Consider the following 14,315-nt stretch of genomic DNA (forward strand, 5'->3'; position numbering starts at 1 on the left):
AATACCGATATACTAAATTTACTGAATTTTCAGCATCCACGAAAATTACCTTTGAGAAAGAAATGAATGCGGAAAAAAACATTGTGAATTTACATTGCATTCATGCCTTGTAATAAAGGGTAGAAGTAATAGAATAACAACGACAAAAAGTAATCTGCAAGCCCCACTCAGTGTGGGAAATCAGATAAAAATCGAAAAACGGAAGGGTTTGAATATCTTCGTATCAGAAATTTCAAATTTCAAGACAAAAAAACAAAGAGAAGAGTGGGACAATAATTTCGTAATTTTTTCTATATAATATTTGATTGTTTTCTTATATCAAGAATTACTCGATAACAATACAATTTTCTTGCTGGACTCTCTTCTCTGAGTTAAAAAGAAAGTGTTAATACTGCCGCCGCAAATGCAACTGCCAAAGCTTTGATCTTAAAGTATTCTCGCGTAGCAGACGACGATGATGTAGAATCTTCGCGTTGGGCAAAAAGTTAGTTTGCCAGGATGAATTATGTCATTAAAAAGATATTCGCTTTAAAATCTTTTTCTTTCATGAAAGTCAGTCATTCGCGAAAGTTTTTGTTGTTCCTAAAAATGAAGATTTTGGAAAATTTGAGAAATTTCTTTCTCCCAGAAGTAAAATTTCGCGATTAACCCTTGCAAAAACTTCTGGCTGCGAAAAGTTCAGCCCGTAAGGTAACATAGTTACAGTCAGAGGGGAGGAAGAGCCAGCCGTTAGGATGGAATCCCCAAGAACATTAAAACTTTCCGTTACTTAGAACACATTAGCAATTTTTTATTTTGCATTTTCTGTTGAGGTCATATTCGCAAACTTTGATTTCGGAATCTTATCTTCCGGAAATAATTTCTTCCCTTAAGGTAATTCTAAAATTTTCGGATTTAGGTGGGATTAAATTTAGGCCCAACATAGGCGTCGGAATTCTGTTCAAGTACATGTACTGTATTGTGGTATTTGAATTTATTCCAGTATATATACAAAAATAATTATTGTCTCGTGTTTCGCTAAATTTAGAATTTCCATTCACAATGGAACTTCAGTTCAGTAGGGTTTGTGTAGCGTTGCTAACTAAAGTGCAACTCCATTCTCTTTCGAACAGATCACTAAGAGTGAGATGTAATTTAAAAAGTTGTTTTGTGTTTCTTCGCTTCAACCATCACATGGTGTATGTTAATAAGATCACTTCGGCATGATAGTCTGTTGAAAGGTGGTTGAGATAACACTTTCTGAAAGCGATGGTAGTATTGAATAAGTTGTGTCAGTGCGGCCTAGAAGGAAGTAAAAATTTTAATAGATAAAACAGGGAGTAGTACCGATTATTACATTTTGTGCTCAAAATGTCCTTTGAAATTGCCCTACATAGGTCGTGTAGCCCCACATAGGTCGCATATGCTCTACGTAGTTTGTCTGTCTACGTTCAGGTTGCAAGGAAAATAAGAATTTATTAAGCGCTTATTATCACCCAGTTATGGATTAGAAGAAAAATTTGCTTAATGTGCGATATTGAATATGTCTACAAATGGAATTTCAAACTTACCTGCAAAATATTTGTTCCATTTTTGAAGTTGGAGAACGATCTCATCACTTCTTGGTTCATATTTTCGATTGCCACTTTCCAATTCACAGCGAAATCACGAATCAACTGCTCCACTCGACCTATATAGTAGTTTGTAAATTCACTGTAGTCAGATTTATTCAAACAGGTTTTAAACGTAATTTTAAAGACAGTAAAGTATTATGTGTCTGGTAAAAGATTTTGCAAAATTATTTTGCATATATATATTTACTAAGAATTTAAAAATTCCCGACAAAGCGTAAAAAGCTACCTTCATTCACGCGTATATAATTAGCTTGTCCTTTCTCAAGCATAGGTTCCGTTTCTTTTACAAAAGACATCATTCCTCCAAAATACGGCGTTAACACCTGGACAAAAAAAGGAATAAATATCGTATATAGAGTGTATAAAGGTGTCATATATAAACTGCATAAAGATGTCATATATGGACCACATAAGATGTCATATATAGACTGCATAAAGGTGTCATATACAGATTAAGTCTGTATAAAGATATCATAGAGAGTCTGTATAAAGATGTTGTATATAGACTGTATAAAAATTATATAAACTGCATAAAGATGTCATATATAGACTGTATAAAGATGTCGTATATAGTCTGTATAAAGATGTTGTATATAGACTGTATAAAGATGTCATATATAGACTGGATAAAGGTGTCATATACAGATTCAGTCTGTATAAAGATATCATATACAGATTCAGTCTGTATAAAGATATCATATAGAGTTTGTATAAAGATGTCGTATATAGACTGTATGAAGATGTCATATATAGACGGCATAAAGGTGTCATATATAAAATGCATAAAGATGTCATATATGGACTTTTTTAAGAACAACGTAACAACAATAAATACCTCTTCGACATATTCTTGTGTTTTGGTATTCTTCGTTTGTTGGAAGCTATCACTTTCTTTTGAATCATCATTCGTTCTTTCCTTAACGGACGCAAAATAAAAATTTAAATGTCGCAACTTAAATTAGCTGAACGCATATAAGAGCAAAAATTAGTCTAACATATACTACCTATGTAACCTGTTAAAAATTTTAATCGTAGTTTGTACTTTCGCTTAAAGAACACGGAGATTTTTGTTTCTAACAAAACATTCGGAGTTTATTTAGTAACTTTAACACCGTGCCAATTAAAATTCTACAAGACTTTGCCAGTTATTAGCAGATTTGCTACATGTTTTTTTTTTTTTTTATCAAATACAATAAGCTTTCCAAAACAAATTCTTTGACAGCCATCAATCAAACTTAAGGAGGCAGAAGATTTCCTCTGACATTTCCTGGTTTTACAGACTTTCCATGTCAGATACAGTTTTTTCCCTGACTGTCCATGCACTATCAAGGCTTGAAATCTATCGCGAGTCCTTAAGTCCGATTCGCACGGAGACTCGTGTAAGTTATGACCACGTGCCAAACGTTTGAATTTGTTTGCGTAAAAAGAAAAAGCTAAAAAGGGAAAGAAAAAAATAGTTTTTTTCTAGAGCGTAGTTAAGTTGCTATTTACAACGATGCACGAAGTATTTAACTATTAAAATCTCAAGTGAAAATTCACAAAACTATTTTAAGCTTCACTTTCCTATTTTAGTGTTAGAATTTAGGTTAGCTAAGACATAAAAACAAGCATTTCACGTACATATTTACACATTACATCAAAAGAATATCTCTATACACATTACTTTTACGGAGTCGAAAAAAAACTATATTAGAACTAAAATCACGGTACATGTAAACATTGTAAAGTATTTGAACATCCCTTCAACCTAAACCATCACAAAGAATTAGACTCTAGTAACTATGTTCACGCAGACTTACGTAACATAATTGATGAAATTCTCAAAAAACTGGTTTTAACCCTACACTACACCTTATAATGGATTATAGTGTAATATTCTGAGGCAACACATTTTTTGTAGGAATTAAACTTTAAGGATCTTTTGGGTTTTGCTACAGTTCGCGAAATTAAGTAATCGCGAAAATAAATACTCGCGAAAATTTGTTCCCTTCTGTTAGAACTAATAATTTTAAAACTGACTTACAGATATGACTTGAAGCATCATATCATAATTGTTGATAAGAAAAACTAAATGATCTTTTCTCTTCACAAATTCTGATGCTCTTCTTAAAATAAAATTCTCCACTTCTCTTTGCAGATTACTCAGACACTTTAATACCTAAAACAAAGTTGAAAAAAATAATTCTTTCGCACAAAAAAAGTTTTTTTCGCGTCAGTATAAATATTAAGCTCAATTTGATAAAAACTACTTTTTAATAAAATAAATTTTCTTGTATTTATCCAACCCCGAAAGTTTTGAAAAGTAACATTACACGAAAACCAGAATGCGCAGAATACGGTCATATAGTCACTGTGTTAAAATTAAAACAAGTCAAAAAATATTTTCGTTGCGCAAAGACAGTACGAAAAAAATCACACTATCAATACTTTGTAACAAATCAACTACAAAGATAGCTGAAACAAAAAATGTCTGATTACAAATTGCGTCAACAAATTTGCATCAACGTACCCTTTCGTCTGGAAAACTCTCGTTAAGACTATTAATAGCTCCTGAAAATTCTGCATATCTTCTTGTGATCTTAAAAAATAAAACAGTGCAATAAAGGGTGTAAATCAATGTCAAAAACGAATGTAATCGCTTTAGACGGCATTTTAAAAGTGGTCGTTGCTTTAAGAAGTGGTCGTTATTTTAAAAGCCGTCGTCGCTTTAAAAGTGGTCTTTGTTATCAAGAAAAGCTGTGAAATTTACGTTGTGTTACTTTGATAAAACTTAACGAGGCTTGTGGCTTGTGGCGAAGATATTACATCAAACTCACATAATGTGGCTGGACATCTATGTTTCCGAGTTTTTGTGGATCAGTCTGTTTTACACTAGACGTGTTCATCTCGATAATCTTCATGAATCGTGGCCATAACATATCCAAAAGCGTGTCCCAATATCTAGCAAATATTTTTTTATCTATTTTTATCATCTACAGATGCACGAAATAAGATAACTATGGTTTAAACAGAGTTCATGTATGACATCGACTTCAAGTACAATAAAATATGGATGTATAAACATATACCTCCGTGATCAATAGAATAAGTAGCCCTACTAAAATGAATGGTATCCCTGTTTTAAAAACACTTTGTAAATGAAATCAGAAGAAAGCAAAACATTTATAGGAATTACATTCCAATCGTGGCAAAATATGGTTCACAAAAAAGTAAACTTGAATCGAGTAAAAAATTATATATAGTTTAAGTCTGCCTAGTACCAAGCACTTAACTTAGTGCCACTGCAAGCTCGGTGGTTCCACGCAGTTTGTATTCAAAACAACAGTCCACTGCATAGTGCAGTCGATAATGACTTACTTTTCAAGGGCTGGAACGTCTCTTTTCAGCATGATAATTTTGTACCGATGTATAATATGAATGCAGAGAAAGACAGCAATCCCATCAAAACACGTGACTACGTAACTGCTCATGTGTTTCTAAATAGAAGACTGTACAAGTTCAACTAATACCATCAGCACAGGGGAGGAGGGCCACAAAAATAGAAGTATGAAAAAGAAGAGCTGGAGATATCAATTTATGTTAAAACACATCATAACAGATTTTTAAGGAGAAGTATGAATATAATGACAAGTAAATAATGCAAGTTATTAATACGCCTTCGAGTGGGCGTTCTTTATGCTTCTTTGATATTAACACTGACAAAGAAAAATAAACACTCACCATAAAGAAAGTAACAACTTTTCCAAACACGGAGACAAACAATTCACTTGCTTGGTTTCCAGAAACGAGAAAAAAATCGCATAAAAATAAATATTCTCGACAAGCATTATCCAAAAGAGCGAAGTGTTGGCTTCGAAATAGTGCTTCAAATGAATACTGAGATAAGAAATAAGAAAACAATTTATTGTAGCGCATCAACGCCGTCTCCTTTCTGCCGCAAGAAATGCAACAGCAGCACAGTCACTATTGGAACCATGTTGAGGGTAAATAAACACATAAATCCATAGTTCAAAATAGCCACAAGTTTAAAATTTTATAATTATAGGAGAAAAATTAAATAGTTGCTGACAATCCAGGACTTGCCTCTTTCGAGGGAAATATATCTCGTTGCTTATCAGTATTGGCATGTTTATTTTTTCTCAAACATACTAACAGCTACAAATTTTGAATAGCCGCTTACTCGTTTCTCAGTCTTCTGTGCAGCATGCGGTACTATGATTGGTTCTTCTAGCAGATCAGTAATCACTTGACCACGACTTCCTAAGCTGAATATAGTCGAGCGGTTTCGCAGAGGTGTTTTAGTAGAGAAGAATCCTGAAAACGGAATGATGGGAGATTACGTTTATGTCAGATAAGAGAGGTGAAAAGAAAATCTTATTTACTTTCTAATGTATATCAGCATCAAGTTTGACTGCTGTAATAGTAAAATAATTTTGCCTTTTCACAACCCCTAAATCTATTAAGTATTTAGTATTTAGATGTTGAAGAACTGTTAAAAATTGTGAAAAGCTGTCCATATATTAAGATGTGTAACTTTCGTGGAAATACCACCTGAATGGCTAGCTTTTTTTCTTTTAGACAGTCAGTAACTTCATCCATTGCTCACTAGAGATACGAATAGCGTTGCTCTAACTTGTTTGCCTGACACAAGCCGGTTTGCAGACAGTATTGCTGTTACTCCCAATGGTCAAAAATTAACTTTAAGATGCGTAGGATGGCAGTTAGCACTTACAACCTTTCGATCGCAGTATAGGATATATATTTGTAGAATTTGATTACAAAATGCATTATAGCACAGCAAAATGATAACCTCAAACCTCTCGTTTTGGCTGTGTCTTCCACTCCCATCAAATCATCTTTGCCAGCTAACTCTTCATACTAAAAAAATGTTGATACTCATCAATACAGTTCGATCGTGAATTTTTTAACTGTTCTAACGAGCTTCAAGATATTGTATGTTACTCTTTTTAGTTTTTAAAACTAAAATTCCTAGAATTTGCGAAATTCGCGAAATTTAATTCTCGCAAAATATTAAGACTTAACAAATTCTCGAAAATTCCCGCGAAAATTAAAAAATATTTCTAAAAAATTTCTCATGAAACTTATTTCCCTTAAGGTTTTATTAGCAGAATGTTAGAGAACTGGGTCTACGGTGTGCCAACTTAGGATACAAAAAATGAAACATACCTGCAACTTCATTAATTTTGCGATGTATCCACCAAAGTATGCCGAGTATATTTTACTCATTGTATCAACATATTCATCACGTATTTCTCTTGCAACCTGCCGATGATGTGCCAGTAAGAATTCAAAAAAATATCTAAATCAATCCAGTAAACAAAAACAACTTCTGCAAGTAAACAAACGAGAAGGATGTAGCAACAGTATAACCACAGAAAAGCAACGTAAACCTAAGACTGAAATTATATGACCTAAATCGGAATTGCTGACTTTCACTCTGATTTCTCTTACCCGGGGTTCCATAGTCAACATTATGTGGGATGGAAGTAGAAATATGTGGAATATAAAACCAACTTATTAACAAAAGAATCCAAGCGACAAGGAACTTACAGGGACATTACAAATAAAGGACAGTCCATGATAATTATTAAAACATTTTGTTTTCAGATTACCTTCAATATGATATCTCCTATCAAAAAAATATAAAGCTGTTCTTTGGATCCCTTTAAAATGCGTCTTTTGTCATTTTAGGTGCATCCAAAACTTTTAATAACTGGTCTATATATGTAAACAAAATGCTGTTTCCTTTATACAGAAAAGAACTGTTTAGAAACGTTAAAACACAAACCTGTATTTCAGCAGGGCATTTTGTGGTACTTGATAATTCGACATTGGTTTACGACATTGATAAACCCTCTGCAGAATAAACTCTCGTATCTTTGACACTGCTTTTAACCGTAGTTTATCCAACACATCTCGGACGTCATTGCACGCCATTGCACCTTTGAATGACTGTTGCTTGACAACATTGATTTTGTGACTAAGCTCGTGAAGTTGCTCGATAAATGTTTGTTCTGTAGGCTCAAGATCATTGATGGCTCTAGAATATATTTACGAGCTGAATTAGGGGTTACATTGTCTACGAAAGTTCATATATTGCACATATTTGGAAATTTGGTCCAACAATACTAACTACAACATATCTTACAACATTTTTCCATGAATACATAAAATAACTCACAAAATCATTGATTCAGGGACAATCATTTCATCAATAAATTGACTCAGCTCCCCTTTAATCGCCTAAAATTATGTAGGAATAATATAAAAAAACACAATCACTTTATAAATGGATTGGCAATATTTTAATATATATTATAATGCATGAAAAAAAGGACTTAAAATTTTGCTGCCTTAAGTTTTAGGATGTCCCATTAATTTTCAAAGGATTTTAGGTAACCACTGACTTCGTAGAAACACAAAAAATGTTAAGGTAGCCTTTTACCAAACAATGTTTACAGCTTTTGTATCTTCTATAAATGGACAGGCAGACAGTTTTTGCATGGACTGGGAACCAACCTATTTTTAAGGGGGAGGGGTGTATTTTGGGTTTTTCGTGTTTGGGGAAATTGGAGGAGGAGGAATTTCACCACCCCATAGAATTCAGGAAAGAGATAATGGCTAGACTTTGGAACTTGGCACAGGTAACCAAACCAAAATATATGACGTGATCTGGCACAAAAAATATATGCTGACATTGTTTTTTTGACGTCACCATTTTTTCCAAAAGCAGCTTTTTCAATTTTTTAGAATCTTTTCATATTTTCAATTTACATTTGGCTAATTCGCCTTTAATATGTCAAAGACAAGTATAATTTTAGTAATGCCAATAAATTTTCCACATCTTTTCAATAAAAGAAAAAAGTCACAAGCCTATACCTAAAATCATCTATAACAAAGTTATTGAAAATAACCAACAGGATTGGTAGAGTTACCACTACCTCCCCCCAACTCCCCCCGCTAAAAAAAAAAATAGGGTTAACAGTTACTGGCAGAATACAATGCTAAAAATTTATGATAAAAATAACAGCATTTCAACATTATAACATTTCTATAATCATGTGGTCAACAAAAAAATTTTAAAAAAACAACCACCTGTCTGTTCTTCAGTTTGATGTTCATACTCAAAGACTGTTCTTGTAGAGTTTGAATTTCTGAGCTGATACTTCTCAAATCAACCTAAACAAGAAAACAACAAAAATGAGACTACTACTATTAAATTAAAGTCAAAATGTCGAAGTAAAGAAGCTGTAAAGAGGCTAAAAAATTATACCTGGAAACTGCTCAACATATTTTCCATAGTCTAAAAAATGATAATCATTATCCATCACTCAAAAATTATATTTCAAGACTGTTTTTAATGTGTGCTTAAATAAAAAAGATTCCAATTAATCATAAGTCACATAAGTAAACTCTAAAATTTTAAACATGTCACCTCTAGTATCCCATCGCATGCTTTAATCTGCTGATGAAGGCTGGCAATATTTTTGCTTTCTCTATAATCTGAGTGCAGCATTAAAGAAAAATGAAGGAATGATGAAACTAAGAAATTACAGCAGTTATTATATAAACCGCAACTTTTTTCAAAACAAAAAAGCACAACAGTTAGCTAAACGAATAGATACAATCATGAACGGACTCGTTTTCCACCTTCCTTAAGTCGCTTTCAATCTGCTTTGAATATTGACGTAAATCAACACCCTATAGAAAAATAAAATACACATATAGTTAATTATCCAACTTAAAATTAAAATATTGATGACAATAATAATTAAAAATTGACAGAGCCTTTTTGCTTACCTTTACATTCAAGAGTGGAAAAAACTTCACAGTAATTTCGAAAAAGTTGCCCTGTCTTATAAATTAATCGGGATAATATTTATTGCAGGTAAATGGTGTCCTGAGAACATTTGTTAAATTGTGAAAATACCTTTGTTAATAAATACCAAGGTAAAGGCAAAAAAAAATTTATTTGTTTTACAGGCCTGACCAACTCCATTTTTTTTAAGAAACGAAAAAAATAATAATAGAGATTTTTTTCAAATAAATTTTTCAGTCCTTTCCTTTTCTTGAGCCTCTTTTTTTAGGCTTTTTCTGTGTTTCTGCCAGTAATGTGAGTACAATAAATTTTTTTTTCATATGCTGACCTATATATTTTCTTTATAATTATTTTTATTTTGCTGACCGATCGACCCGATAAAAATTATATCACTGCTCGTAGAACAACTTATTAAATTCCCTTTGCTTAACACTAAGCAAATGGGAGGCAAAATTTGTTATGCAGCAAGTTCTAAGCAACTTTGAGCTGAAATAATTATGCTTGTAATAACTAAGGCTTGAATGACTTGCTTTCTGTCAGCCATAAATAGCAAGATCATAATGAGCTTTTCTTGCATTTTCTTACAGGATTTTGATGCTAATTAAAAAAGTAAAAACAAGATCTACATGCTGAATATACTTATATATATGTTACCTTGTTTAAGGCTTCCTTAACTAAACTATCTTCAAGGTTCTTCTGTATAAATTCTATTATAAAAACAAGAAATTATTAATAAAAATTATATCACAATGCATACATATTTAATGACTCTGTGAAGTCCACTCACAATGAGACTAGCAGAAATTATCCCAAATTTGCTAAATTTAACAAGATGTAACAGTGGAAACATTTTTGGCACTATAGAACTAAAACATTTAAATATTTTTAGTAGGGAGACATAGGTATAGGCAGTGGCAGTCTATATCGAGAATATTTTAGTGCATGTGCTTCCATTCGCATGTGTAGTTGAATATATAGACATGCTATGATGAGCGATTCATCGCACATGCTAATTGTTTCGCACATGCAATTTTTTTAGGGGTGGTTTAATTCATTCGAAACTGTGGATCGATTAATTTCCTGAATACAACTCACAAAAATAAAATAAGAAACAAAACATTGTGAAAACATTGTTTATCATATTAAAAAGAAGTACGGAAGTTCTCTCTCCCACAAGACACAGCAGGCATTAAGTCAGCTCTGTCCTTAGTTTTGTGAGGAGGGTGATCTGCGAAGACTCTATCAATTGAGCCTCCTGTACAGTTCTGCTTCATGTTGAACTGTGCCTGTGACAAGCATTTTTGAAGCATGTCACCAGCGACTTCTGTGATATACAACTTTTATTGATGCCCTGACCTTCAGTTCGTAAATAGGACGTGCACAACGTACTTCCTAATGAGTTCATCTTGAAACATAGAAAGCCAGCTAGTAGTGAACTATTAACTTAACAAAGTACACCATCGTGAAGGTAGGTCAATATGACTTGTACTCCATTTCCATTTGTCACTGTCTTAGGATATCAATACATTGAATTTATGACAAGTCTAGCCCAAATACAAAGTGAAAAATCATACTAAGTAACGATTTGCACATGCAATATATCGCTTGTCTAAACAATTTTGCATGTGTGGCTGCACATGCACATGGGATCGCATGGTCTGCCGACATTGACTGCAGTGGAGCATAAAGATCCTGGCTATTTGGAAAGAAACACCAGTTTGAAAGACAGGAAGAGTTCACGTGAGCTTAGAACCAGGCTAGGTGTTTATAGCATTAGAGATACTATCAAGATAAAAGGTTGAGTGGGTTGGAGGAACTGGAGGATATGGTGTCATAAAATGTGGAGACTTGATAGTTCCTGGGGCAAAGCTAATAGGTAGACCACAAAAGACTTGGCTGGGGGTGATAAGGAGAGAATTACTACAGAGGTATAAGTTTAAAACTAGGATAGTCTAGATCAGATTGGAAGGTCGTTATACCCTTTCCAACCCATGCCACCATGGAAAACAGACGTTAAGCTAAGAAGGATAATGATGGATGATGATTAAGCCTGACTGGTGTGACTTTTTTCACCATGTTTTTAGACTTGCCTGAAGCAGGAACAGTGGAAGTCCTTTCTAACTTGCTTGAACTGAAGGAAAATTGTTACCATAAACTCCCTTTAAAACTTTTGTAGGAAAAAAAAGATATATAATGTTATGTTTGCCATGAAAGAAATAAGCGTTTATAAAGTACTCTCAGTTTTCTATAATGGAAGGCAATGAAATTGACAGGACCTACATAACAAATTGAGCAACTTCTATCGTTTAGCACAAAACAGACTGACTTGTTATTATTTTTATTAGTATATACTATTATAATTTAGCATATTAATTACCATCTAGTTCATCCAGAACATTTTCATCTTGTGATGTTAAGTCTAAATCTCCAAAATTCAGATCAACTTCTGGCAATTCCTAAAATGAAACACATATTGCATATGTAAATTAAAATAGTGACAATAATAACAATGGTCACTGGGTCTTATCCTGGTCACCTCAACTACTGAAGCTTGTGTAATGTTTATATGGCTGGTACTGTGTTCTCCTACTGTTGTTCTACAACCGTTCTATGAACTGTACCGATATCTTAGTGTAATGTGATGGTCATAGTGGATGGGTTCCTTTTATTTTGAAGTCGCCAAAATTTTTTTTGATGTTGTCGCGAAATGCATGTCTCGTTTGTTAAAATTTCTGAGGTTACGGCGCGATGTCAATATCACTACTTTAACATCAATATCTTAATTTAAATTAATGAAGCCATTACAGTGCACTTATAACTTTGAGGCCGAATAACTTGGAAACGAAGTGGTGAAGTCAGTCATTTTTTACCGCATGGGTAACTAGGGACCGCCTGGGACCAATTTGGGTAAGTTTCTCAAACCTGAGTCCCCTAATCCGTTTCGAAATGAATGGGTTGATGACGTCATCATAAAAACCTTAAACCCTAATATCTGTTTGTCAAAGATACATGATTCTATACATTTTCTTAATCAGAGTTTCAAGATCTATTTGATGAAGGCATCAGGTATATAAAATTTTGAAAAAAAAAAATTTGTGTGTTTTTAGGGTCTTCAAACACTTATATCTCCTTAGGCGTTTGTTAAAAACATATGTTCCTGTACATTAACTTGATACAGGCAACGAATAAACTGAATTTCACCAAATTTTCTTTTTTATAAGCACTGGTGACATCAGCAAAAATATAAAACAACCTATTCTTCTATTGTCCTTTTGCCTAAGTGGATTTTTCCACAGGCATAATCGACTAGTATTAACTAATATTTTATAAAATTTTATATCGCATAATACTGTACTGAGAAGAAGTAAGTATATGCAAGCTGAAGAAAGTATTGCATCGAAACACAAGGATTGGTAGGTGGCTGTGATTTGTGAGAGATTGTCTTGGTGGGTTTGATCCTGTTTTTTAAGTGTATTGAAATTTATATATGTACAGAAAACTTACATCAATGTTAGGTTTTGCTTCTGTGTTTCCAAATAGATTTCTGGAATTACCAACTGTGTCCTCTTCTGAACTTTGCTCTGCCATGCTTTTAATTTGTAAATTTAAAACTTAAAAAAAAATTAACATAATTTGTGACATAAACATAAACACAGTGCTTAAAAAAAATGACTGCCAATAATTTGAAATGGCTGGTCAAGTCAATTTTTTGGCATTAAAAGAAAATCAGCTTAGTAAACGTGCTTCTTTAATTATAAAAACTTTGTAACTACAGTACAGTCTGAATGTAATCTACCGCGTACATGCTAATATCAAACCTTTGCGTGGAGGACGGCAGTCATTTGTCTTTTGTTATAATAAAATCCCTTAAGGGTTTTGCGAGTTTATATTTGCGTGTTAAAAAACAATGTGCTTGCGAAGAAAAATCAGAGCAATTATATTTCTTGTAATAGCGAGATACATTGTGTAAATGTATTGATAAGCTATTCCCTTAAGTATTAGCGTGAAGTAATTAAATAATAAAAATCTTTCGCGAAGTTTTCTAATACATTCGCGAGAATGTACTGTTGATTTAATTACTTAAAAAGATTCCAGCGCGTTTAATTTAAAAAACATATGAGAAGCATTGTTCACAACTATTAAATGACTCGTGCGTTTTTTTATTAAATGAATACAACTACGGTTCATTTTTGTAAAACAAATGGTGTATTTTCTGAAATAAATACGATATCTACATTTCTCGATGAAAACATTTCCTTCTTAACAAACAACGTAAAATAAATCCTTAATATAACACCTAAAGATCTTCGACTTACCTGCAGAGTAAAGACTGAAAGAAGTAAGAAAATCTTACAACGCTTAAGCTGCCAGTTGTTGCAAGAAAGAATCCACCTAAGCAACGAGTGCAAGAACATATGGGCGCAGTGAGAAACCGAGATGTAAAGAAAAACGAAATTGCGGACCACAGCTGGAGCAGAAGTCATCAGTTTAATTGGGATGAGAAGAAAATCATTGACAAAGAATCCAGAACAACTGCCAGGAAGATTAAAGAAACCATCAACAGTGTAGAACGTAACAAACACATAAACAGCATCTCGTATCAACTTCCTGAGATTTGGTTACCAGCCTTACAGAAGAAGTAGTTACCTACATCTAGGTCCGAAAATGTTAATTACCGTAATTAACTGTAATTATCAGCTCGTTTCTGATTGGTTAATTTTTATGAATTTCGATCCTCTGCAATTATATAAATACATGTGCAACATCATTTTATTTTGCTTGATGATGGGAGAAGGATCTCCCGAAACGTCGCCTACTAAACTATCATGTTTAAGAAATGATAAACTTTCCACAGTAATATG

At 33.1% G+C, this 14,315-nt stretch overlaps 1 protein-coding gene across 1 annotated transcript; it reads right to left on the bottom strand.

Moving 5' to 3' along the window:
- Nucleotides 1–934: 934 nt before the first annotated feature.
- LOC130612186 (vacuolar protein sorting-associated protein 52 homolog) lies at nucleotides 935–13,482 on the bottom strand. Its single transcript, XM_057433483.1, has 21 exons — nucleotides 12,958–13,482; nucleotides 11,831–11,909; nucleotides 10,108–10,160; nucleotides 9,260–9,335; nucleotides 9,070–9,137; nucleotides 8,908–8,937; nucleotides 8,730–8,813; nucleotides 7,816–7,877; nucleotides 7,423–7,674; nucleotides 6,801–6,933; nucleotides 6,431–6,491; nucleotides 5,794–5,927; nucleotides 5,334–5,489; nucleotides 4,971–5,089; nucleotides 4,430–4,553; nucleotides 4,123–4,191; nucleotides 3,637–3,771; nucleotides 2,449–2,529; nucleotides 1,840–1,936; nucleotides 1,551–1,669; nucleotides 935–1,281 (listed from the first exon to the last, which is right to left on the bottom strand). The coding sequence occupies exons 1-21, from the start codon at nucleotides 13,039–13,041 to the stop codon at nucleotides 1,135–1,137; spliced, it is 2,163 nt and encodes a 720-aa protein (XP_057289466.1). The 5' UTR covers nucleotides 13,042–13,482; the 3' UTR covers nucleotides 935–1,134.
- Between the last annotated feature and the right edge of the window lie 833 nt (nucleotides 13,483–14,315).

The sequence above is a fragment of the Hydractinia symbiolongicarpus genome, chromosome 10, assembly GCF_029227915.1.
Source record: "Hydractinia symbiolongicarpus strain clone_291-10 chromosome 10, HSymV2.1, whole genome shotgun sequence".
In the NCBI taxonomy this organism is placed as follows: domain Eukaryota; kingdom Metazoa; phylum Cnidaria; class Hydrozoa; order Anthoathecata; family Hydractiniidae; genus Hydractinia; species Hydractinia symbiolongicarpus.